General features: G+C 38.8%; 1 protein-coding gene across 3 annotated transcripts in view; it reads left to right on the top strand.

The window, feature by feature from the left end:
• The window catches only part of VEPH1 (ventricular zone expressed PH domain containing 1), a 262961-nt gene extending 236361 nt beyond the window's left edge, over positions 1 to 26600 (top strand). For all 3 annotated transcript variants that reach the window (XM_003256345.4, XM_003256344.4, XM_030822750.1), the window contains 2 exons: positions 20485 to 20621; positions 24980 to 26600. In XM_003256345.4, the coding sequence (XP_003256393.1) occupies positions 20485 to 20621; positions 24980 to 25216 (374 nt within the window). In that variant the 3' untranslated portion in view covers positions 25217 to 26600. The remainder of the gene's footprint in view (positions 1 to 20484; positions 20622 to 24979) is intronic.
• Positions 26601 to 27833: the final 1233 nt, after the last annotated feature.

Raw genomic sequence — 27833 nt, 5'->3', positions numbered from 1 at the left:
GAAATAAAAGAGGATACAAACAAATGGAAGAACATTCCATGCTCATGGGTTGGAAGAATCAATATCGTGAAAATGGCCATACTGCCCAAGGTAATTTATAGATTCAATGCCATCCCCATCAAGCTACCAACGACTTTCTTCACAGAATTGGAAAAAACTACTTTAAAGTTCATATGGAACCAAAAAAGAGCCCGCATCGCCAAGTCAATCCTAAGCCAAAAGAACAAAGCTGGAGGCATCACGCTACCTGACTTTAAACTATACTACAAGGCTACAGTAACCAAAACAGCATGGTACTGGTACCACAACAGAGACATAGATCAATGGAACAGAACAGAGCCCTCAGAAATGATGCCGCATAGCTACAACTATCTGATCTTTGACAAACCTGACAAAAACAAGAAATGGGGAAAGGATTCCCTATTTAATAAATGGTGCTGGGAAAACTGGCTAGCCATATGTAGAAAGCTGCAACTGGATCCCTTCCTTACACCTTATACAAAAATTAATTCAAGATGGATTAAAGACTTATATGTTAGACCTAAAACCATTAAAATCCTACAAGAAAACCTAGGCAATACCATTCAGGACATAGGCGTGGGCAAGGACTTCATGTCTAAAACACCAAAAGCAATGGCAACAAAAGCCAAAATCGACAAATGGGATCTCATTAAACTAAAGAGCTTCTGCACAGCAAAAGAAACTATCATCAGAATGAACAGGCAACCTACAGAATGGGAGAAAATTTTTGCAACCTACTCATCTGACAAAGGGCTAATATCCAGAATCTACAATGAACTCAAACAAATATACAAGAAAAAAACAAACAACCCCATCAAAAAGTGGGCAGAGGACATGAACAGACACTTCTCAAAAGAAGACATTTATGCAGCCAGAAAACACATGAAGAAATGCTCATCATCACTGGCCATCAGAGAAATGCAAATCAAAACCACAGTGAGATACCATCTCACACCAGTTAGAATGGCCATCATTAAAAAATCAGGAAACAACAGGTGCTGGAGAGGATGTGGAGAAATAGGAACACTTTTACACTGTTGGTGGGACTGTAAACTAGTTCAACCATTGTGGAAGTCAGTGTGGCGATTCCTCAGGGATCTCGAACTAGAAATACCATTTGACCCAGCCATCCCATTACTGGGTATATACCCAAAGGACTATAAATCATGCTGCTATAAAGACACATGCACACGTATGTTTATTGCGGCACTATTCACAATAGCAAAGAGTTGGAACCAACCCAAATGTCCAACAACGATAGACTAGATTAAGAAAATGTGGCACATATACACCATGGAATACTATGCAGCCATAAAAAATGATGAGTTCGTGTCCTTTGTAGGGACATGGATGAAACTGGAAACCATCATTCTCAGTAAACTATCGCAAGGACAAAAAACCAAACACCGCATGTTCTCTCTCATAGGTGGGAATTGAACAATGAGAACTCATGGACACAGGAAGGGGAACATCACACTCCGGGGACTGTTGTGGGGTGGGGGGAGGGGGGAGGGACAGCATTAGGAGATACACCTAATGCTAAATGACGAGTTAATGGGTGCAGGAAATCAACATGGCACATGGATACATATGTAACAAACCTGCACATTGTGCACATGTACCCTAAAACCCTAAAGTATAATTAAAAAAAAAAAAGAAAAAAAAAAAAAAGATTGTGATTATGTGCTAACGATATCAAATTCATCACTGTACCATACCCAATGTATTCTGAAGCTGGTAAATGAAGATTGGGGCTGTTTCCTCCCTGAGAGAAGTCACCACTTGTAAAGCCTTGATCCACTTACCTGCCTGTCTTAGCACCTAGAATGTACTATGCCCAGCTGAGTACTATGTACTGGTCTGGGTTTCATCAACACCCACACAGGGGCCAGCTGCCCTATCAGCCTCAGGGAGAAGGGGTCCAAAGAAGTAGAATTGAAGTCTAGAACAAGAGGCCAAATAAACTGGGTTTTTTATATTTTTTAAAAGAATTGACCAATGATACAATAATTGTTTTCAAGTATTCATGTTTCAATATTTTTTAATGCTGTCCAGCATCTCCATAAATGAGGAACAAAACATGAGACAATTAGAGAATTTCAGTTAGACATTAGGAAAGATATCAAGAAATATATAATACTTCTTAACTGTGTAGACTCAGCCAGAGGAATCCTTCAGAAATTGACAGTATCTCAGCTTACTGACATGGTCAACTCACATACATTTCTGTCTTCAAGTAAAAGTCTCATCACCATCCTCCCACCAACTTCACCATCAACACACAGAAATTCACAGGAGTTTAATATCCGGTTATCAATAAAATATTTTTATCCAATAATGTATAGATAGAGGAAAGTAAATGCTAAAATAATGTAGAGGCCCTGACATGATTATAATTGCTAGCATTTATCATTCTAATGATATGCTAAGCTTGCATGCATTTTTCTCATTTTCTCACCATTATTGACTTCATTTTACAGACCAGAAAACTGAAACACAGACAGATTAAGTAATTTTCCCAAGGTCACACAGCTTCTCAGTGATGGAATCAGTATTTTAATCCAAACAGGCCAATTCCAGAACCTGACTTTTCAACCTATAGGGAAAATTCAAGTTAAGGACATGAAATATTGGAAATTTAAAGAGCAATCATTCAGTAGTGTTGTAATATATTATAAAGACCCAGAGACAAGTTTAATTTTTTAGAAGTGATCTACTTCCTCGATGACTTACTCTACTTAAAGAAGAACAGAGACTTTGATATGATAATGTGTGAGAAATTATTACTTGCAGGAAATGATTACAGTAGAATCTATTTCCTATTCTTCCAACTGCTGATTCAGTTTCTGATAATCATTTTATAAAAGTTCAGAGTAGAAGATTAGAAAATTTATGAAATAACTCAGTAATCCTCAGAGACTTGCCTGGTGGTGTTTATTGCAGATCTCGTTATTCCACATGAATGAGAGAATGGAGATTGAGCAAGGAGATTGAACAGAACAGAACTTATTTCTGGAAAACCAAGCTAATCTTCTTTATCAGTTGCCCTTGTGTCTTGGAATTGCACAGTGCATGTTGACAGTAAAAGTTAGTCAGCTGGTCTGTCCTGGAACACATCTGGCTTTCTCTTCAGTCACATTTTGTTAAAGTAGGAGGAAGAACTGGGTCATGACTTTCGCTCATTTCTTGAGACACATGGGATGCCTTTGTTCTTACACCCTACAAAAAACAACTTAGAGTTTTGGCACTCCTGTCCTCCTCGATAAATCTAAGCAGCCCCATGTGATTAGTCTGTTAGTCACTAGACATTTAGAATTTGAATGTGATTGTCAGTAGAAAGTCTTCTTGGGTTCTAAAAGAAAATGGAACAATTTTTTCAAACAACTTTCTATCATGATTCATCTTTAGAACTTGATTTCAAATAGTTATGTTATAAGAACATACTGTCAAGCTGAGTGCAGTGGCAAGTGCCTGTAGTCCCAGCTACTCAGGAAAGAGTGGCGGGAGGATTGCTTAAGGCCAGGAGTTTGAAGCTGTAGTGCACCATGATCATGCCTGTGAATAGCCACTGCACTCCAGCCTGGCCAACATACCATAGACCCTGTCTCTAAATCTAAACTAATTAACTAAATAAATAAATATAAATTTAAAAAAAGAATGTGCTATTTATTATATCGTATTATATTATGAATACATGGGCAAATGGAGATGGTTTCAAAATGCCTCTTCTGTCAGGAGAGTTTTTTCAGACAGTCAAAAGAATTGGTAACAGCAGTTGTGGGTCTCCTTTGGGGGCACCCTTCATGCTAGCTAGATTATTTTTCCACTCTAGATGCCAATGTGAAAATGAACTAAATGACCTCTGAGAGGACCTAGCCCGTAAGGCCACCAATAGCCTTGTGAGTCTATAAATATGAAGCTTTCCCATTAAATTTCAATGTCAACTTTCATAGAACTTTAAAAGTGATAAAAGAAAACTCAATTTTGGCCGGGAGCGGTGGCTCATGCCTGTAATTCTAGCACTTTGGGAGGCCGAGGCGGGCGGATCACAAGGTCAGAAAATCGAGACCATCCTGGCCAACATGGTGAAACCCCGTCTCTACTAAAAATACAAAAATTAGCTGGGCGTGGTGGTGCGTGCCTGTAATCCCAGCTACTCAGGAGGCTGAGGCAGGAGAATCGCTTGAACCGGGGAGTCGGAGGTTGCAATGAGCCAAGATCGTGCCACTGCACTCCAGCCTGGTGGCGAGTGAGACTCCATCTCAAAAGAAAAAAAAAAAAAAACAACTCAATTTTGACGTATGTGGTGGCTAGCATTGTAGTATGATGTCTTTTCTTCTACCACGTGTGTTAGAGCACTGTCCTACGTGCTAAGTGTTGGTAGAGCACCAAAAACAACGGAATGCTTTTTATACAATAACTTCACATTTTCACATTTATATACTGGGACTACTGAGTATATATTGATTATGTAAAATTGAACCTCAGCTTTTTGTTCAGATACTTTGCAATACTTAATGACAAAATAAAAACACACTTACAAACTGAGATAATTTATTATCCTGAAATCTTCCTTTTCTCCGTTTCCCCATCTTCCATCTTCCTATTTTATGCCTCTGTGGTATGAACATTCTTCTCTCCCTCTTAAACCACTCTACACACTCTCATTTCTCTCTCCCTCTTTCTCTCTCTGTCTTTCTCTGTCTCTCTCTCTCTCTCACACACACACACACACATATGCACACACACCTACATACCACCCCCTAAGCAGAATTAATTTCTCTCCCTCTATCCTTTCCATTCCTCTGCCCATACTTCTGTATTGCACTTGGCATGTGGCCATCAGTCTTTCCCTCTGGACAGTAAACTACAAGAAGAACCATGGATTATGCCTCATCTTTGTACATCTTAACCAGTGCCTGGCACATTATGGTGTTTAATAAGCATTTGGCAAATAGATGAGTGATTGAGCAATTCATTAATCACTTAAGTGATAGAATACCCATGGGAAAAAATCGAATTTGTTTTGAAATGCAACTTGAAAATCTAACTTTTAAAAATCTAGCTCTTTCTCAAAATTAAAAACAACTAACTGAACTGAAACCTGGAAATAGCATCTCTTGGAAAATTAGCTTTCATGAGAAGAAAACATTGGGGTATACAAGGTTTCAACATGTTGTGGAAATTGAATTTTAGTATTATGCTAAAATGTTACAGTATACACATAGGCAAAGAGTTCATAGTAATCATGCTAATAACTTGTGAATCTTGAAGAGAAACAAGCTAAGATCAGTAAACTAACACCCCTCAGGGATTAACTTCTATTTTTCATCCAGCATCACTTTCCTACTCCTCTGCCTTTCCATATTGGGTCAACAATCTTGTCTTGATACAGAGGAAAAGTGTCAGATAGGCCATATACTTGCAACAAAGCATCAGTCATTCTGTGATTATCTGCTAACAAATCACTACACATAGTAATGTATCCTTTTCCACATAGAGAACAAGCTGAGTCAAGCCAATATATAGATGAGGAGAAGCTTTGGAAAGGCAGACTAATGTGAGTACATTAGTTTCATCATCATACAAGCATAAGATGACACTGATTTCAAGAATTTTGTGTAGTTTTTAAAATAAAATACTTAGTATATTTTAAAAGAGCTCTAGCCATCATATTGCAGAGTAATCCTTTTTTTATTGACCTATATAAGTACACTAAGAATGAAATTTGTTTATCAGCCACAAACACACCTATTTAAAAGAAATACCAGTACTATACTGGCCCTCTTTTTTTTTTTTTTTTTTTTGAAACAGAGTCTTGCTGTGTCGCCAGGCTGGAGTGCAGTGGCACAGTCTCTGCTCACTGCTACCTCTGCCTCCCGAGTTCAAGTGATTCTCCTGCCTCAGCCTCCTGAGTAGCTGGGACTACAGACATGCGCCACCACACCCAGCTAATTTTTGTATTTTTAGTAGAGACAGGGTTTCACCATGTTGGCCAGGATGGTCTCAATCTCTTGACCTCGTGATCCGCCCGCCTCGGCCTCCCAAAGTGCTGGGATTACAGGCGTGAGCCACCACCCCCAGCTGACATACTAGTACTTTTTAGCAGCCACAGAGAATAAAGTCATCAAAGGATGGTCATATTTTGCCTTGGATTTCATCCTTCCCACCTTCTCAGAAACTTCCCAGTATAGATTAGATTAACCTTTTTCTCTTCTCTATTCAATGTTCCCCTTCCAGCTGACTCCTCCCATTGGCTTCTAAACATAATTAAGTGGCTTATCCTCCCCTTTCCCTCTGTCTACTGCCTTATCTCTCACTTCCCCTTTAAAGCCAAGAGAGTTGTCTGTCTCTGCCCACTTTCTTGCCTCCTTCTCCTCGTGACTCAATCCTCTCTAACCTTGTTTCTAACTGTATCATCTCAGTCTGTAGTCATTAACAACCTGCAAGTCACCCATGCACTGCACATGGTTCAGTCTTAATGCTACTTGTCTCTCAGCAATATTCCATTCTGTAAACCAATTCCTCCTTCTTAAAGCATTCTTCTCCTTCAGCTTCTGTGACACAACACTCCTCTAGCTTCCTTCCTACTCTCTGGACACTCCTTCTTATCCCACCTTTCTTTACCCAGCTAGTCATTGTTGGAGTAACCCTCTTACTACAGTAATCACCTCTATGCAACAACTTCCAGATGTATATATGCAGTCCTGGCCTGGCCTCTCCTCTGCACTCTAGATTTACATCGCCTACCACCTACTTGACTGCTTCTAAGTCACCCCAAAATCAGTTATTTTATTTTGTTTTGTTTTTTAAGATAGGATCTTGCTTTGTTGCCCAGACTGCTCTCAAACTCCTGGGCTCAAGTAATCATCCCACCTCAGACTCCTAGAGTAGCTGAGATTACAAGCATGCACCACTGTGCCCAGTGTCAGTTCATTTAAATTAAAACTCATGATTGTCTCTTTGCTTCCCCCACTTACTCTTCTTCCAGCATTCCTTAGCTCAGTGAATGCAACATCACTCAATCTATTGTACCAACCAGAGACCCACTCACTGCCTTCTCCACCACCCCCATCCAATCTATCACCACAATATGATAGATTGCTCTCAATTGCTCTCAGTTGCTCTCAAATCTGTCCATTTCTCTCCACAGCACTAGTGCAAGTTGCCATCACCTTTTACCTACAATAATGGCCATAGCCTCCTCATTGAACTACTCTGAACCCTTCCAATCTCCCTCCCACAATGCAGCCAGAGTGAACTCTTCAAAGCACAAATCTGTTGTGCCACCCCTTGCATGAAATCTTATGTAGCTTCCCATAGCTCTTAGTTTAAAGACCAAACTTCATTACATAACCTTCACGGTCTCACATGGAATGGTCTCTCCCAGCTTCTCCAGCTTCATCCTGTCCCACATTCCCTCTGCTCTCTTTGCTTTGCCTAGAAGAACCCTCTTAAAGTTTCCCAGACTCGCTGTACTTCTTCCTGCCACAATGCTTTTATATGTGTTTTTCTTCTACCAAGAATTCCCTTTCTCCCCTCTTCACTTAGTTAAAGTAGATCTTAGCCTTCTTATTACAAATCAAATTCATAGCTTCAGTATTGGAAGCCTTTTGTAACCCCCCAATGCATACTGAGGTCCTCAAAGCACCTCAAACTTCTCCATAACATTGGTTACAGCTGCTGTCTTGTTCTTCTATGTGTGACTTTTAGATTAATGTCTACTTCCTCCAATAAACAGTAAGTTCTATGAAGTGGACTCTCCTCATCCATCTATCCTCAGCCCCTAGCACACAATAGATGCTTAATAAATATGTACCAATAAATGAATGGCCAAAGTTGGTGTCTTCTCAGAAAATTTTCAGTAATAATTTTTTTCTCAGTCAAGTGATGACAAAAAACATAAATGAATTAACAGTGACTCATTTTACAGGAAAAAGGTAGATATTCATATGATGACATTCACAGCATCTCTTTTGTGCCAAATATATTCTTTATATAAGCAGTCTCTTCTTAAATAAGTTCTTTTCAAAAGCACTATAATAAACAGGGCATGTTAATAGAATGTGTGATATATTCATATATATGTATTAAAAATATACATACACATGGATATGTACACATATATGTGTATATATGTGTGTGTTTCATACATAACATACAGCATGTGATGGTGTTTATGTAACTGCTAAGGCTTCCAGTGCAGACATTATAAACATCTATTCATTGTCAAAAGGTTTGAGTCCGAGAGCCGAACCACAACAGATGGAACTCCTATTTAAAATTCCACGAAAGCAGTGTAGTTAACACCTTAAAACGTTCCAGAATACAAGAATTTACAGGCAGGTGGGACAATGGTTACAATGTGCTCGAATGGTACAACCCAAACAAGTTGGTCCTCCTTATCACAGACGGGGCACAAGCTTGTCAGATCTATTTTTTCCAACCCCAGGCAAACTCTACAATCTCCAGGCAGTATGGGAAAGTGCTCAACATTTAAAACTAAAGTCCTATGGCCAGATCCTATCAATAACATCTATCCACGCGATCTTATTAATGAGACTCAGTAGGACCAACATGGGATATGTGTGAAACACTTTCTTATTAAAAGTTAATCCTACAATTAGACAATTGTCAGCCAGGCACAGGGGCTCATACCTGTAATCCCAGCATTTTGGGAGGCCCAGGTGGGTGGATCGCTTGATCCCAGGAGTTGGAGATCAGTTGGGCAATATGGCGTAACCCCATCTCTACAAAAAATACAAAAATTAGCCTGTGGTGGTGCAGGCCTGTATTTCCAGCTACTTGCAAGGCTGAGATGAGAGAATCATTTGAACCTGGGAGCCAGATGTTGCAGTGAGCTGAGATCATGCCACTGCATTCCAACCTGGGTGACAGAGTGAGATCCTGTCTCAAAAAAAAAAAAAAATTATCTTCTTCATTGCCACTCTCCTGATCTTTTCCTATTGGTCTCTATCAGTCATTGCACAGCAGTCCTGGGCAAATCTTCTTTGATGAGTTTCTCATAAAGACACGTACTGCTCAGAACTATTAAACAGGTTACCATCTTGGAAAGTGCCCTTAGAATTTTTGTTTCACTATTAACACAATAAATAAGCAAAAGTCCACAAACACTAATTCTGAACATTTTTTCTGTAACCCTATTGATTGAAACCAAGAACATGAATCTAAGCTTATACTGCCATCTTTGTCTTTAATTTTATCAAAAGATCGTAGTTTTCTCCCTACAATTGGTTTTGCAGTTTTACTCTTTCGTATATCATATAACCTATTACTGTCATCTACCATGAAGATACTAATTATTTCCTAGAAGTTTTTGAGCAACATAAGAATTACCTGTGGACCTTGTTTAAAATGCAAGGCTTCTCACCCTATCCCAAAATTTTGATTCAGTGGGTTTAGGGTGGTTCCTGGAAATGTGCATTCTAACAAGCCAGCAGATAATTCTGATTCTCTGGTTCTCACAACACAGTTCAGGAAACATAGCCCTAAACGCTTACAACACCATATTTCTGAAGTTTTTTTGCATCAGTACATCAGTAATTGGTCAGAGAAGCATATGTTTTGATGGGTATGAAATTACTGAGAAACGAAGCCATTCAGTCACAGGTGGCAGTGCCTTCAAAGGGCTGCTGTCAAACGTAGTTTGTCTGTCCAATTTTGGTCCCCACAGTATTGTGTAGGATGTTACAAAGTCAGTGAGGATCATGACTCCTGGTTATTCACTGCCAGCAGAGAAATATTGCACTCTCAAACGCTGCCTGGAGATTCATAAGAAACATGCCATTTGTTATGATCCTTAGCAATTTCAAAAACCACAGACACTTAGTCTACTAAATGTGGCTCCTACGACCCCTTCATTTAATGCTTCTAGCCCTCTTTATGCATATCCTCTGGAATTATAGTTTGCTTTATCAGAACTGGCACACACACCAAAGAAAAAAAAATCAGTAAAACCATGGAAGGAGACTGAAGTAAATTTGAAACTTTAAATACATACAGAGAAATTCCCCATAGACTGTATAGGAGTTATAATTCCCAGAAGCAGTGTTTTCAAGGGGGAAAAAATGACATACTATACTTTTTCTCAGTTCTTACTTAAAAACTAAGAATTTGGAGTTAATTTATATATCAATATCTAATCAATATCTATATATCTATATATTGATATATATCTATTTATGTCAATCATTATATATAATATATATAAATATATTCAAATATATATATATATATTTGAAATGGAGTCTCCCTGTGCCGCCAGGCTGGTGTGCAATGGCACAGTCTTGGCTCACTGCAACCTCCGCCTACCGGGTTCAAGCAATTTTCCTGCCTCAGCCTCCCAAGTAGCTGGGACTACAGGCACATACCACCACGCCCAGCTAATTTTTTGTATTTTAGCAGAAACAGAATTTCACCGTGTTGCCCAGGCTGGTCTTGAACTCCTGAGCTCAGGAAATCCGCCCGCCTCAGCCTCCCAAAGTGCTGCGATTACAGGGGTGAGCCACCGTGCCCGGCCTGGGGTTTATATTTTTTCTTCCAGAATATATTTTCTTTTGAAGACATTTATCTTTAACAATCAGAAAAGAGTATCTAGAAATTCAAACATCACAAATTAAACTCATGGCAGTCTCAAATATGAGTTATTCATGCACAATGCAATGCTTTCAAGACAAAACTGGTATAAGCCAAAAAGCACACAGTATGAGCAATTTCTGAGATTGGATGAAAGTCAGTGTGCCATATGAACAGTAGTTATGTGGAGGTTATTGTCTATTGTCATTCCTTCCAGACTGTCACAAGAACAAGCAGAAACAAGCAGAAAGTCTAGGAAGAGAAGGAAGCAACCGCAGATAACATAGGAAATTCTCCCAATGCAGCTCAATCTATTATTGGGTTGGCTTGTAAATGGCAGTTTCAATGAATACATGGATGAGTTACTCAAAAACAGAAGAGGGCCAGGTGCAGTGGCTCATGCTTAGAATCCCAACACTTTGGGAGGTAGAAATGGGGGGATCACTTGAGGTCAAAAGTTCAAGACCAGCCTGGGCAGCATGGTAAGACCCCATCTCTACAAAAAAAAAATTAAAAATTATCCAGGTATGATGGCGTGCACCTGTAGTCCTAGTCACTTGGGAGGCTGAGGCAGGAGAATCGCTTGAGCCCGGGAGTTCAAGGTTCCAGTAAACTATGATCAAGCCACTGTATTCCAGCCTGAGCAACAAAGGAGACCCTGTCTTTAAAACACACACACATGCAGAGAGAGAGAGAGAGAGTTCACCTTCCATTTGAGACACTTTGAATTGCCTTTCATACCTCCATTTTTATTAAAGGTCCAAGTTCAAAGACTGCAGGAGTCCCTCTCTTACTCTGAATTCTCTTACTATTCCTCACACTTTGATATAGGCCATTAAGACCTGGTATTTCTAAAACCACCTGATCATCACAGTAAAACGATGATTATGATTTACATTGACCCATGATGTCAATCATGATGACAGTAGCTCCTGTTTATTGATCCGTTATTGTGACCAGGTCTCAGCTAAGCAAGGCCACTGTCAACTGTTGTGGCACTTTTATGTGCCTTCATTTATGGTGCATGTAATCCTCGCAGGGATGTATGGCTTGACTAGCAAAACCCCCACAGCCATTTGTGTTGTGTTAAGTACAACTCTAGGGAGTAGGAAAGGGAAGCTCAGTGATGTTAAATAGCTTGTCCAGGACCAGACAGCCAGTAAGTGGCAGATTCTGGACTTCAACTGAGGTCAGCCTCCAAAGACAGTGCTCTTACCGCATAAACCATAGGCCTATACTAGAGAAAGCCTTTGGTACCGTCTCATGTGATCTATTGTAATAAAGAGTAAACATGGCATTCAGCACACTGGTTAAATAAATTATAATTTGTTAAAGACATTCAGAATTGCAACAAATCTTAAAACAAGATAGAGGGTGAATTGTTGAAGTCTTGTGCTCTTGAAATAAAAGAGGTCTATGACTACACAAGCTTTTTTTCATTATGTTACACTACAAAGCATTACATTCCACTCTGCTTGGTGCCCAAGGCTCTTTAGGATTGGTCTCTCTGATTCTCACACCTCACCTCTTGCCACTTCTCTCCCATCCTGCTCCCTCCCAGAATGAGTTACAGTTCCCAGAATGCATTTTATGCCTCCCTTCCTCAGCTTTGGTCCTTTGCTATGAACTTTTATTCTTTTTTATTTCTTTTTTTGGCTCAATGACCTTCCTCCCTTTGCCTTCATAGCTGCAACTTTTCCCTGAGAATTCAGCCCAGACAGCATCAACTCTAGGAAGCTTTTCTGCTTTGTATGCCCCAGTTTAGAATAAGTGCCTCTCAGTGTGTTAGACCCTGTGCACGGATCTAGCCTGGTACTTATCCCACTCTGTACTCACTTGCTTACTGCATTTCTTTGCATCTCAGTGATTGAGACTGTCATATTTGTGTTTATATCCCCTTTACCTGGTATGTGCCTAGTGCATGGTAACCATAAAGGCATTTTGAATAGAAGAATGGGAGAATCGATGAATGGCAAAGGGTATTAATAAAAAGTGGAACTCGGTCTTCCATGACGAGAATGACATGAATGCTAAATTCTTATTAACTGAGAAGAAACCACTGGAGGAATCTCATTTATTTCTGGTCAATTCCACCACCAGGAGATAAAAGGATTTTTCTCTATTCTTTGGACCCATGGTTTTCCCCCTCTAACTCCTTTCTACCCTTCCTCCATAATAAGGCAATCACCACCATGTCTGTAGTACAGACTACCTGCAAATTGACAAGTTGTAGGCATAAATACTTTGGTCTAGTCAAAACAAAAGTAGATCTGTCAAGAAGAAAGGTCATGGCAAGTGTTTCAGGATGCTTGAGGCATTTTTCTTGTTGTCTTTCTAAAGGGCCAAAGAATGACAACATCTGCTTATTATGAGAGTGTTTTGAGAAAGCTAGCAAAAGTTTTAGCAGAAAAACACCCAGGGGCTGGGCACAGGGGCTCATGCCTGTAATCCTAGAACTTTGGGAACCTGAGGTGGGCAGATTGCTTGAGCCCAGGAGTTTGAGGACCATGGGTGACATGGCCAAACCCCATTTCTACAAAAATAAAAATTTTAAAAACCAGCCAGATGTGGTGACACGTGCCTGTGGTCCCAGCTACTAGGGAGGCCGAGGTGGGAGAATCGCTTGAGCCCAGCAGGTGGAGGCTGCAGTGAGCCATGATTGTGTCACTGCACTCCAGCTTGGGAGACAGAGTGAGACCCTGGAAAAAAAAAAAAGAAAGGGAGAAAAAGAGAGAGAAAAAAGAAAGAAAGAAAGAAAGAAAGAAAGAAAGAAAGAAAGAAAGAAAGAAAGAAAGAAAGAAAGAGAAAAGAGAGAGAGAGGGAGGGAGGGAGGGGGAGAGAGAGAGAGAAAGGAAAGAAAGAAAGAAGGAAAGAAAGAACGAGAGAAAGAAAGAAAGAACGAGAGAAAGAAAGAAAGAAAGAAAGAAAGAAAGAAAAAAGGGAGAGAGAAAAGGAAAGAAGGAAGGAAGGAAGGAAGGAAGGAAGGAAGGAAGGAAGGAAGGAAGGAAGGAAGGAAGGAAAAAGAAAAGAGACAAACACCCAGGAAAGCTTTACTAGAGAGTCCTTGTCCACTACAACAATGCTCCTGCTCGTTCTTCTCACCAAACAAGGGCTATTTTGAGAGAGTTTCCATGGAAAATTATTAGGCATCCACCTTACAGTCCTGATTTGGCTCCTTCTGACTTTTTGTTTCCTATTCTTAAAAAATCTGCAAAGGGCACTTATTTTGCTTCAATTAATAGTGTTAAAAAGACTGCATCAACATGGTTAAATTCCCAGGACCTTAGGTCTTTAATAATGGACTAAATGGCTGATATTACCACTTACGAAAGTGTCTTGAACTTGATGGAGTTTATGTTGAGAAATACAGTTTCCACTTTTTATTTTTATCTTCTAATTCCATTTTTTATGAACCTTTGAAGTTCCCTCGTATATCTGAACTTTGTTGAATTTGATATGTAATCTGTGCCTGATCGTTTCTGTTCTCCATCTCTCCTGCCCAGCTCCATGTCCCACAGGCTGCCATGTAGTGATTGTTTCAATAGGCTCTTTTAGCTCTGGCTTTCAGGTACCTTCCACCACTGGGGACACCAGTAAGCAGAGGGAGGGAGGAGAGTGAGGTTGAGTTATTGATTTGCTGGCTGCCTCCCTGCTTGGACACCGAGGGTCGACAGTGTCCTCTATTCCAGGCCACAGCTGTTATCAAACGGTGTTCTCCATACAGGTCTCCCACTAAGTCCTAACTATTCTCTGCCCTTTCCTCTTCAGGAGGAGGGGTGTTAGGCCTGCATGGTTACTGGCCCCAGAGTACTATGGCGCTTTTGCTACGCCTTGCCCACATCTGAGTAAATAATCTATTAACTCTATTAACTCTTCTCAATTGTTCAATTTGAGATGCCATCTGTTTCCTGCCAAGACCCTGCCTGACACATCATTGATACCATCTGGGGCCCATGAGGCTTCATGCTGGGCTAGCTGGACCCTCACAGGCTCTAGGCCCTTTCTTAGTCCTTTCTAAAGGGGCTTCAGAAAAACTTTCCCATAAAGTCCAATATGACCTCTCTGTGACTGTTACCCAGTCTCTTTCCTGGATCTTACACCTAGAAAGCCTTGAATTGACTTCTCCCTTCACCCGTCAGCCCATGACTGTTCAAGAGCACCTGCTTTACTTGTTTCTGAGTTTGTTGATTCTTCCGGCTTCTTCAGGTTCTTTTGTGTGTTTTCCCTCACACATCTACCTTGCTACCACTCTATCTGGAAAATTCTATCTGATCCTTTTCCGCACTCTATCTGGAAAATTCTCTCTTCTTCATGAGGGTCCTAGCTCTCATGTCACCTTGTCTCAACTAGAAGTGGAATTCCTGCTCTTCAAATGCTGTAACACGTGGCTTAAACTTCTCGGTGGCACTTGCCAAACCCTACACTGAGCAGTAGAATTTGTAAAATGCCATATCTTCCCTAGATGATAAATTAAAGCTCCCTGTGAGGGTGATTTTATAACCCCTCAGATCCAAATATAGTGCCTTACAGCCTATCTGTGCTTGAAAATACATACGGGGTGGGTGGATGATTGATAAATGAGCAGATGAATATTCTTTATTTTTTATTCTTCCTGCTGTGGGTCTTCTCAGCTCTGGGAGACCTGTTATTATTACACTTACTCATCAACTTCATGTTGAATAAGATCAACCCCTTCAAAATTTATTTTTTTAGTAACAAATATTTTTAACTTGGTGCAGAAAAGGGATACAATTAACATATAAACATTTGTATTAGCATTCTGAAAAACTTTTAACTTGACAAACAGTAACAGTTTGGGTTCCAATTGCACTAGAAAATTCAATTTAATAACCCATAGCTTTTATAGCCAGTTGATATTTAAAAAAATAAACAGATCCATGTTAGTAGAGAATGTCCTAGCCAAATTGTGGTGCTTTGTTTTTTGGTGTTTTGGTTTGTTTTGCTTTTTTTTTTTTTTAAGAGATGGCATTTCACACCCAGGCTGGAGTGCAGTGGCATGATCATAGCTTGCTGCACGCTTTGACCTCTGAGGCTCAAGCGATCCTCCCACCTCTGCACCCCTTCACCCCCGTGAGTACCTGGGACTACAGGTGCATGCCACCATGCCCAGCTAATTATTTTATTTTATTTTTCTGTAGAGACAGGGTCTCGCTATGTTGCTCAGCCTGGTCACAAACTCCTGGTCTCAACTCCTGGCCTCAAATGATCCCTCTGTCTCAGCCTCCCAACGCACTGGGATTACAGGCATGAGCCACCACACCTGGCCAAATTGTGGTGCTTCAAATGAAATAATGTGTTAACTGGAAAGTGAGAAAATGTTTGAATATGCTCTATGTTCTACATGCAAACAAGTTATTTTAGATGATACATGATCATACCCTCATAGATCATTCCACATGTTATTTTTCAAATGGAATATGATAATCTTAGAAAAAATAGTTTCTTGTTTTGGCTATGAAGAGGCTGTGATAACATATCTGAATCACTTGCTTAAAAGGACGTACTATGGGCAACAGACCTTTAAAATGACACGTCCCCAGCCATGCATGTGTTAGACATAATAGCAAAAAAAAAAAAAAAGAAAACAAAAAAACAGTTTTTTAAGATATAGGGTATGATAAAAATTTTGTTTTGTTTTTTGAAATTATTTTTAAATAAATCTCACAGCTCCAAATAGCCTGGCTTTTACTGACTTCTCTGAAACTGACTCTAACACCTAAATTTGGGGCCTCACATTCAGCTACTTTAAAGTTCTGCTAACATTTCCTTTCTAAAACCTTTTCCATTGATTTTTTTCCCCTAGGGCTGATTTTCACTGGGCTACAGTGAAAGGTCTTTGCTTCCCAGCTTGTCTCTGAAGTCCTTCATCCTTTGTTGTTAGTAAGCCTATCATTTTGTCTTGACTGTCTCATCATAGTCATCATATCCCATTCACCCATGTCTTTAAGGACTCCAACAGTTTTGCCCAGTGTTCCTTGTAAACTTTTGTCACACATAACTCTTCAAGTGAAACATTTGGATCTGCCTTGAGAAAAAATAAAGTAGCTAATCCTCTATATCAGATCCAAAAGGATCCATGTACTTAAATATTACCTAAGTCAATCATTATTTCAAATCATCTCAGATATCATAACTATTTCAAATGTTTCTTTGAGTAAATATGAAAGACTGAGACAGGAAAAATGTATCATTATTAAATAGCATTACATTAAATCATCTTGTCATTAAAACCATGGTACCACCCTGAGCAACATGATGAAACCCTGTCTATACCAAAAATACAAAAAAATTAGCCAAGTGTGGGCCAGGCGCAGTGGCTCACGCCTGTAATCCCAGCACTTTGGGAGGCCGAGGCGGGTGGATCACGAAGTCAGGAGGTTGAGACCATCCTGGCTAACATGGTGAAACCCCGTCTCTACTAAAAATACAAAAAATTAGCCGGGCGTAGTGGTGGGCGCCTGTAGTCCCAGCTACTCTGGAGGCTGAGGCAGGAGAATGGCGTGAACCCTGGAGGTGGAGCTTGCAGTGAGCCGAGATCGTGCCACTGCACTCCAGCCTGGGTGAAAGAGCGAGACTCCTCTCAAAAAAAAAAAAAAAATTAGCCAAGTGTGGTGGTGTGCACCTGTGGTCCCAGCTACTCAGGAGGCTGAGGTGGGAGGATCACCTGAGCCTGGGAGGCAGAGGTTGCAGTGAGCCAAAATCTCACCACTGCACTCCAGCCTTGGTGACAGAGTGACACCCTGTCTTAGGAAAACAAAACAAAAAAATTGTAAAGTCAAGTCTTTCCTAGAAGTGGGGCTAGGGTGAGGGAGAAGCAGTGCCTTGTGCTTTGCTATTTACCCAGTGTCCTCACATAAATTTCTTTCTTTTGATTTTTGACCTCCCAGAATCCCTTTTTAAAGAGGGGGGGGGCATTATTATTTTCTCTTGCTGATTAGAAAATTGTAATTTAGAGGATTCAAATCTAAATCTTCTAAGTTAATATTAAAAATCCTCAAACATTACAATTAGATTACCATTTTCTCTCACTTGAAAATATGAAAAATAGGTGTTTTTAAATTTGTTAAATTAATTTCGGCTTTGGTATTTTGTTTTTGTTGTTTGTTTTTACTTATTTTCCCCTTTTTTCTCCTCTTGGATCACCTTTTGAAACCTTCTTTCCTCATCCCAGATAGTCTGCTACACCCTTTGTGACTCAGTGGTGTACTGTTAATAAACATTTACTGAGCCTCTAGCCCAGCAGGAACTGTGTTAAGGCTGTTCCTGATCTCAAGGAACGCGTAACCCAGGGGGGAGACACAGTGCCCTAAGCGCTTTAACTGAAGTCTCTGTAGATGTGGTTGCACAAAGGAAATCACTATGTTTATGGAAAATTTAAATTTGCAAAGAGCATTACTAGCTTTAAGAATGCTTCACATCAGACAATTCCTATCAAAGCAAAGCAGAACTCTGAAATTATTTTCTTGATATTAATTGTAAGTTTATATTTCACGAGTTCCTGCTTTCTTTTGCCTCTGCTATGCTCAGTAGTAGCCTCCACTAGAGCTTCTCAGAAGATTGGGGGTCTTATCACTGAGGTCTCAGATCAAATGTCATCACCTCAAACATCCAAGCTCTTTCCTGACCACTGAAATGCATGCATGCACACCAAGCCCCCAAGTCACTTACTCCCTATTCTATTTTCATCATAGTCCTTATCACTATCTTACAATATATTCGATATGTATTTTCAGTGTTTGTTTGTTTGTTTGTTGAGACGAGTCTCACTCTATTGCCCAGCCTGGAGTGCAGTGATGTAATCTCAGCTCACTGCAACCTCCGCCTCCCAGGCTCAAGCAATTCTCCTGCCTAGCCTTCCAAATAGCTGAGATTACACTGAGCTAATTTTTATATTTTTGGTAGAGATGGGCTTTCGCCAAGTTGGCCAGGCTGGTCTCAAATTCCTGACCTCAGGTGATCCACCCACCTCGGCCTCCCAAAGTGCTGCGATTACAGACATGAGCTGCTGTGCCTGGCCAGTTTTTAGCCTTAATTTGGAGTTGACAATGGAACAGCCAATTGAATAGTCATCCGGAAAAAAAAAAATAGCCTTAATAGTACTTTGTTTATGAAAACTCTACATTTCGGCTGAGCATGGTGGCTCACACCTGTAATCCCAGCACTTTGGGAGGCCGGGGCGGATGGATCACCTGAGGCCAGGAGTTTGAAACCAGCCTGGCCAACATGGCAAAACCTCGTCTCTACTAAAAATACAAAAACTTAGCCAAGCGTGGTGGCGAATGCCTGTAGTCTCAGCTACTTGGGAGGCTGAGGCAGGGGAATCACTTGAGCCCAAGAGGTGGAGGTTGCAGTGAGCCGAGATTGTGCCACTGCACTCCAGCCTGGGTGACAGAGTAGACTGTCAAAAAAAAAAAAAAGAAAAGAAACAAAAAGAAAAGAAAAGAAAACTATACATTTTATTATTTTTATCCTGAAAATGCTCTGTGAAGGTGGACAATCCTGTGAGGCAATTATTAGACCTATATTAGAAAAAAGAAATAGTAGCATACAAAGGGCAGGTTGTGTTCATAGGGTCAAACAGGCACAGTCCAGAATTTTTCCAAACTGATGAAACAAATTTTATTACTTTCAAGGTGCTACGAAAATTGAAGATAAATATATATAAATAAATAGTCCTACTACAGATGGAGCTTTCCATTGCCCCCTTCTGCTGAAATCAGATGCTTTCATCTGAATTTGAAGAGTGAATCTTATGTTGTTGGTAAAAGGAATAAAATTCTTCAGTTCAGCATCTAAACTCTGACATTGCAATGGATCTTCTAATTCTATGATCATTTGTAATCATGCACACTCTGCTTCAATGTAAAATTAGTCCATTCAGTCAACAAATATTTATAGACTTCCTACTATTTGCCAGGCACCATGTTAGATGCTTGGTGATTCAACAGTGAACAAAGCAAAGACCCTGCCCTTGTGGAGCTTCCAACTGAATGAGACAGAAAAATATTAATCAGATAAGCACTAATATCTATCTACAAATGATAATCCCTGATATATAAGAAAGATGCCATGTGCCATGAGAATATATGGGGGAAAGCCTCATCTGGATTTGGAGAGGGCTTTCCAAAGGAAGCAACATTTAAGTTGAAATGTGAAGTGATCAGTTGTTGGCTAGGTGAAGATGGGAATACAGAGAGGGGAAAGAGAGTACATGTGTTCCAGAGAGTGAGAATAGCATGTACAAGAGTTGGGTAAGTTTGCCTTTGCTGCTTGGTGTTATGGTCTTAGGAACCATGTCTTTTGGAGTGCTGCACTGACTTTTGCTGCCAAATAGCTAAATATACTTGGGTTTATGATTATTTATAAAGCTATATTTCCAGCAGTTCATGTGTCGTAAAGCATGGAAATTTGTTTTTTATTACCTAGTTACTGGCAAAATCAAAATGAAGCTTATGGCATACTAGATACTTTGTGCCAAAATTTCAAAGTGTTCCAAATTAATTTGGTCATTCCAACATTAGAAATGGTACACCATGAAACAAAGAAACCAAGCACGGAAAGCTAAATATCCAGATAAACTTTAAATACTGCTAACAGATGCTCTTTGTGTGAACCAATTCCTTTTGAAAACGGCAATAAGGGCTTTCAACAGTTTTCCATTGTCATATCTGAATTGTGCATTCTTGTAGGGACAAAGGAGGAAAGGTTAACCAAATTCATCATTTATTAGCCTACTTTCCAGATGTGCTAACTGGGTTCTGGTACACTGTACAGTTCTGACTTTTGATCACCTACCCCGTAAATATTGGAAAATACATGGCATGATTATTCTGCTACCTTCAACAGTCGTAAATCAAGATGGCCAGCCTCTCATAGAAGGAAAACTTAAAGAGAAGCAAGTCAGATGGAAGTTCATCAAAAGGTGGAAAACACGCTATTTTACATTGGCTGGAAATCAACTTCTGTTTCAAAAAGGAAAGTCTGTAAGTTCCTCCATCATCTTTTACACTTGCATTTTTAAGGTCTTGATCTCCACCAATAGCTAGACATTTTGTCTTGAGTTTAAACTCATAATTTTTTCATCTCCATTTCACTATCTTACAGCATTGTTTTGTCACATATGTCTGTGTCTAGTCTGTTTATTCCTATGTTAGTTGATTCACTGTCCTCTTCCAGTTTATTATGGAAGCTTGTTTTAGTTGACTTTTTAGTTGAACCACAGAGGGACTACTAAGTCTTGACTCAGACACCGTGCCCTTTGTTTCCTTGTGGACCATGTACACAAATTTATGACTTATGATATTGGCTCTGATTTTTTTATAGCTATAGTTTATATTTGGAAGTGGCAGTCCAAAAAAGGAGGACATAGGCAAGGAGGAAAGAATGAAGGTTGATTTACTTTAGGTACTTTTTATAGTCAACAAAGTTTAATTCTGATTAAAATATTACTGTCTTTCATCTATTTAACATTCATTTAATGAATATAGTAGAATTATGATCAAATTAATAAATATTTAATATAATTTTCCATTTGAATAGGATGTTCAGTAATTATTTGTATTCTGAATTTTCAGTGGGAAACCTCTGAAGTAGCATTCCACTGCAATCAATAATGCAAAGTTATCTTCTCTTCTTTTCAAATTGGTTTTATGTATCATTAAACTCTACTGATTCAGGATCAAGAGGAATCAAATCTTGACCTACTTCTTGGCTATTTTAGAAAATAATCATAATGACTAGCATTTTTCCAGTGCCTACTATGCAACACCTTGGATTGCCTTAAACAATCCTCAAAACAATCCTATTAGGCCACCACTGCTATTATTGCCATTTTACAAATGAGGAAACTGAGTCAAAGAAACTGATTGGATTGTCCAAGGATAAAGCTAATAAGGTGAGAAAGGGTATAACTGGGGTCAAGATCAGGCAGTGTTATACCAAAGCATGTTCTTAAATGAGTTTACTGCTTCCCATGTATACTTAAAATACAGAGTCAGTGGTGAACTATACTCACCAGGGATCTCCATAGAAATGGAACCAATAGGATATATAAAGACATATAAGAGATTTACTATGGGAATTGGCTCATGAAATTATGGAGGGTGTGAAGTTCCATGATATGCTGTGTGCAAGCTGGAGAACCAGGAAAACTGGTGGTGTAATTCAGTCTGTGTCCTAAGGCCAGAAAATTAAGGGAGTCAATGATATAACTCCCAGTCCAAGGCCAAAGGCCTGAGAACCTGGGTATGGGGGGCAGCTGGGGAGAGGGATGTAAGTCCCAGAGTCTGAAGGCCCCAAAACCAGGAGCTCTGATGTCCACAGGCAGGAGAGAATGCATGTCTCAGCTCAAGAAGAAAGAGCAAATTTATCTTTCCTCTAACTTTTTATTCTATCCAGATCCCCAATAGATTGGATGATGCCCACCCACAATGGTGAGCGTGGATCTTCTTCACTCAGTCCACTAATTCAAATGCCAGCCTCTTCCAGAAACACCTCACAGACACATGCAGAAATAATGCTTTCCCAGCTGTCTGGGTACCCATTAGCCCAGTCAAGTTGACACATAAATTTAACCATCACATAAACCAAACTGTCTGAATTAATTAATGAAAAGTGGTAAATTAGTTAAAAATTATAATTCATTCTGGGCCATATGCACTATATCTTTAGAGTCCTCATTATAAAACTTATTTGAACATTTTAATCAACAGGAATCAAGTATCGTGTATTTGAATTAAGGCAAATTCTGACCAGTGATCTTTTAATTTATAAGACTTCTGTTAACTTTTTGAATGAAAAAGAATATTTTTTGTGATACCTACTGTGTACTCATGTTACTTTCTTCATCTATGTGTATCATAACATATACAGATGGACTTTTCTGTGGCTGAACATCTTTTTGAAAGGGCAGTTCAATTTAGACAGCTATTGGAAACGTGAAGAAACTTTTTTTAGCATAGGTTCACACTAAAGCACGTTTAAAGTGTTTAAAATGACTATCTGAATTTTCTGACTTTATTCAAGGAATCAAGAATAGAAATGAAGACATAGTAATTTTCCAGATCCCTTAAGACAAAGCAGAGTTGATCTATGAGAATGTTTTTCTGAACTCAAATAATGACCTTTATACTTTCTGATTCATGGCTTTTTAATAAGGTTTAAAGAAAAAGCAATTTTATAATTAGGTAACTTGTTTGACATGTTTGTCAGGAAATAATGGTTTGACATTCCATAACTCTGACAAAACTTGCGGCTCAAATAGTGGGAAATAATTTAATATAGCATGAAGGCCACAGCAAAATACCTCTAATCTCCAGGGAAACAATAACCTACCAGTGGTCAACAGTCCTGCTGAAGCTTCAGGTCCTTGTAAAAGGGCCCTTTTTAAATGAAAGAAATGTGCATTTTAAAATTAGAGCTGAGGTTGAAAGACTCTAATGGAAGACTCTAATCTTTCACTTTTGCATTTTTAAGACCTTGATCTCCACCAACCAGCTAGGAAATAGTGTCCTTTGACTTTCTGTCTATTCCTGTCTCAGTTGATTCACTGTCCATCTTTAAATTACTATGGTAACTTTTTATTTTCTTATCAATCTCTGTACTATAGACTACTTCAAAGAAATGCAATTTTATTACTGTCAGATACTTACTGTAAACCAAATTAGGCTAACAAAGTATTGTCTAGTGTGTATGTCTTCAAACTTTATCCTGTGTACCCTAAAAGAATTTTGAAAAATCTCAGGAGATATACCTAATGCTAAATGACGAGTTAATGGGTGCAGGAAAGCAACATGGCACATGGATACATATGTAACAAACCTGCACATTGTGCACATGTACCCTAAAACCTAAAGTATAATAAAAAAAAAAAACTTTACAATCAAGAGAATAAAACAATTTAAAAAAAAAAAAAAGAATTTTGAAAAATCTATGTAGTACCTTGAAGCATTTTAAGTTGCAGCAACACTTTTATCATAAGTTTAAACATTTGCCCGGACTGTAATTTCTGTTGAATTGTAAATATTGACATTTTAAAACAAAAGGATTACATCTCTCCATTAAATGTAACCATTGGATTAAAATACCTTAGCAGTTTAACACCTAACACTATTTTTAATACATAAATTAACTCTTTTTTAAATAGAAATGTTCACATTGTTTCTCTCTTTATTTTTAATCATGTTTCTGTTCTACCTCCATCACAGCATTTTATCCTGAATGGCATTTCATTTTTCACTGAGTAAAACTATATGTATAATTGAAATTTAATTGTTTAAATTTCTTGTGACCATCCATCTCCAAGTGTTATTTTTTCTGATTGTTATCTTTTTAAAAAGTTATATCCTTCATGAAAATCCTTAAGTATAATGCCAAGCTTAATAATTATTAAACATTAAAAATTGAAATATTATTGAAAATGCATCTCGTAATGAAATAGATGAGGAGTGATTACATTGCCTTGGCTGATGGATACTTCCCTGACGTCAATAGTTGGAATTGCTTTTTTGTTTGGTACTTCTGAGATATTTTTACATTGGACAAAACATCATAGAAAGTATGGGATGAATGAAGAAGATGCTTTTTCATTGCAAAGTGAAAGGAGGGTGATTGCAGCAGGAGAGGTGGGCAAGGAGAATTGGCAAGATTCTCAACCACAGGTACTTTGTTTAGTAGACAAAATGTATTCATGTGAAAGACCTGAAATTGCTTCAAAGAAATATCTGGCCCCTTAACATTATTCTTCTTAGCCCAGTGTGATGACCTTGGTATTGTAGAGATCCTTAAATTTTTGCTTTAATAAAAGGCAAATGTAACATCATTAAATATTTCTTCTCTTACTGTTTGTAGACAAAGCATGCTTCCAAAGCTGCAGAGAGTTTCAAAAACAGTTTGGTCTATGCAAACACTGGAAACCTCTCTATTCAGTTAAGGTCTAGCAAAATCTTTCTCAGAGGTAGCACAAAGGAAAATTCAATTTCATGCCTCCTAAACTACCTGAAGTTATAAGTTAATAGCATTCCAAATTGTACCGTTGCACCTTCTTCTATTAATATAGCATTAATAGAAAATGAAAGAACTCTGAATTTTTCCCAAATCCCACTTTATAATAATATTCTTTAAATTAGTTATCTTGTGTCAACTTATGATGCTCTAACAAAAGCCCGATTGCTCACTCCTTCAGTTATTCTAATGATTCTGAGGCCTTAGCACCCAAAATAACAAAGGTCTTTAGCCATAAAAAGTGAAAGGATTCTGGCCCTCTTAGAAAGTTCTCCAGTAACCAGAGATCCTTGCCTACAGTAACAGCCAGCCCGTGTTCTTTTCTTCCCATGCCTTTCAGAAAGATGACCCTGACGACTGCCCAATAGAACTCAGCAAAGTACAGAGTGTGAAGGCTGTGGCCAAGAAACGCAGGGACCGCTCTCTCCCCCGGGCTTTCGAAATCTTCACAGACAATAAAACCTATGTCTTTAAGGCCAAGGATGAGAAGAATGCAGAAGAATGGCTCCAGTGCATCAACGTGGCAGTTGCCCAAGCCAAAGAGAGGGAAAGTAGAGAAGTAACCACATATCTGTAGGGAATTTACAAGTCAGCCACGACGATTACACACCACAGGCATTGTATTATCATTGCTAATGTCAAGAAAAAGAGCTAAATTTACCAAGCCATGTTGTTTTTTACTAAATACCAATGGAATTGTTGTCCTTTAAGAAGAAGGGCCTAAAATGGCAGGATTCTTAATAAATGTCATACTCTAACAGCTTTAGTATTGACTTCAGAATATATCTGATGCCTACAAAAATAAAATAAAAGGAGCTAGAGAGTATGCCCTCAGATAGTGTGGGGCCAGGAAGGGAAAAGTCACTGATAAAAGAACTTCAGTAGATATGTCATTAAAACTGTGAGAAAACAACATGAAAAGATGCCTGAACTCTCCATCCTGAGGAAAGATTAGCACCTCTGATGAAAATCACAGTCTGTCAAAGGTATTAAAAGAAAAATTTAAAAAAAACTGTTAGAAACGTTGAACTAATGTACACTGAGAAAAACCATATAACTTACTTATAGACATATAATTACATGATCCCCTCTTACTACAAATGAGGCTAACACATAGTAAAATGGTTCTCAAATCAAGCCAGTTATGTCATTAAATACTTGTCTTTCAGAATTACTTATTTAATTATTCCATTTAAGTTCATATAATATAGACTACAGTTTAGATACTTGGACATATATCCTACCCAAGGCACTGAGTGTAATATAGAAAAAGGATAGAAAGCCATTTTCTCTATCTTCAAAATAATGTGCCATCTCCATTAAAATTAAGACTTTGAAGTTCTATAATTTTTTCTTTGTATTCAACCTTTTAATACCTCCAAATTACAAACATCTATTTTTTTCACTACATAGATATATAATTACACTATGATAGACAGAATTCTAGGGTGATTCTCAACAATCCATGCCTTGGTATAATCCCCTCCCCCATTGAGTGTGGGTGGGACATGTAACCTGCTTCTAACCAACAGAATATGGCAAAAGTGATGAGATCATCTCTCCCATATTATGTTACATTATATAGCAAAAGTGAAGAGAAGTTACAGGTACACATAAGGTTTCTAATCAGCTGACTTTGAGTTAATCAAAGAGATCCCCTGGGTGGGCCTGACCTAATCAGACTAGTCCTTTAAAAGAGAGTGAACAAGTCAGAGACTCTCTCACCTATTAGCCTTAAATAAGCAAGCTGCCATGAGCGCTACGGCTGCAAGGAAATAAGTTTTGTCAACAACCATGTGATCTTGGAAGAAGCATCTGAATCTCAGATAAAAGCCCAGCCCCAGCCAACACCTTGCTTGCAGCTTTGTGAAACTCTGAGCAGAGGACCCAGCTAAATCACGCTTGGACTCCTGACCCACAGAAACTTTCAGATAATAAATGTATGCTGTTTTAAATCTAAATTGTGGTGATTTGTTATGCAGTGTTAACTAATACAAAAGCTAAGTTGGGCTACATACAATGGATAACTGTTTCCTTGAAATTTATTGATTATGTAGTCTAGTATAGAAACCTGGAGAAAGATTATGAATGGTCAACACCTTGACCCTCCTGCTAACTTACTAGGATAGGAAATATAAAAAGGGCCATGTTTGCGAAAGGAGACAATTCCATTTTAACAAGTAAAGTTTGAGGGTATTGTGAGTCACAGAATTTATTACACATTGGAAATAGAGTTCTGGAGGTCAAAATTCAGGATCACTGGATATATAGGTAGTCGCCAAAGATGCAAAAGTAGATGAAATTACCCAGAGAGAATAAGAAGACAAAATAATTAATAAGGGTTCCTTGAGACACCAGCATTTAAGTAAAGGCAGCTGGTGTAGCTGATTAGTGTTGAGAGATGATGTAGACCAGGAGAAATGATGTCACAAAAGCCAAATTAATAAGGATTTTTCAGGAAAAACAGGGCAACAATTTGAAATCCTGAAGTGTAATCACTTAAGATAAAGCCTGACTTTCACAATCAGGAAGCAATTGGTGTCACTGGGAAGAACAATTCCATTTGAGTGAGGGAGTAAACATCAAATTTTAGTAGACTGAAGTGTCATTGGGAGCTTAGGAGTTTAAAGCAATAATTGGACTATTTTTTTTTTTTTTCAGCAAAATGGGGCTACGATGAAGGGGCTAAGATGGAGCAAGTGTTTTCTTGCTCTTTTTAAGATGAGTAAGAATTAAGGGAAAGATGAAGGAGTTAAAAATACAGAAAGAAAGAGGAAAAAAATGACTTTGCTTGAGTAAAGTTTCCAGAAGTGATAGGAAAGGATTAAAACTCCTTTATTCTGCAGCAATTAACTGAGCACCTGCTAAGCAACAGTTGCCATGCTTGGCCTGGAGATACAAAGATAAAAGACACAGTTTTTCTCTTCAAGGGGTTTAAAGTTTAGTGGAAGAGACATCTACATACAACAGAAATACAAGTACTATGCGGCAAGTGCCTTGATGAAGGTATGCACAGGGTCCTGTGGAAACACAAGAGAAGACACCATTGTAAGTGACCTTAAACTCAGAGTGGACTCCCTCACTGCTTCCCAGAGGTGATAGAAAGTGAGATAGTCTTAAAGAACTAGTAGGATTGCTGTGGGCAAACAAGGAGCAAATGGTCAGTAGAGTGAACCACGCTGCAAATGCAAAAG

The sequence above is a fragment of the Nomascus leucogenys genome, chromosome 11, assembly GCF_006542625.1.
Source record: "Nomascus leucogenys isolate Asia chromosome 11, Asia_NLE_v1, whole genome shotgun sequence".
Classification (NCBI taxonomy): domain Eukaryota; kingdom Metazoa; phylum Chordata; class Mammalia; order Primates; family Hylobatidae; genus Nomascus; species Nomascus leucogenys.
Note: the sequence above shows the minus strand (reverse complement) of the source record. Positions and strands in the feature narration are given on the sequence as shown.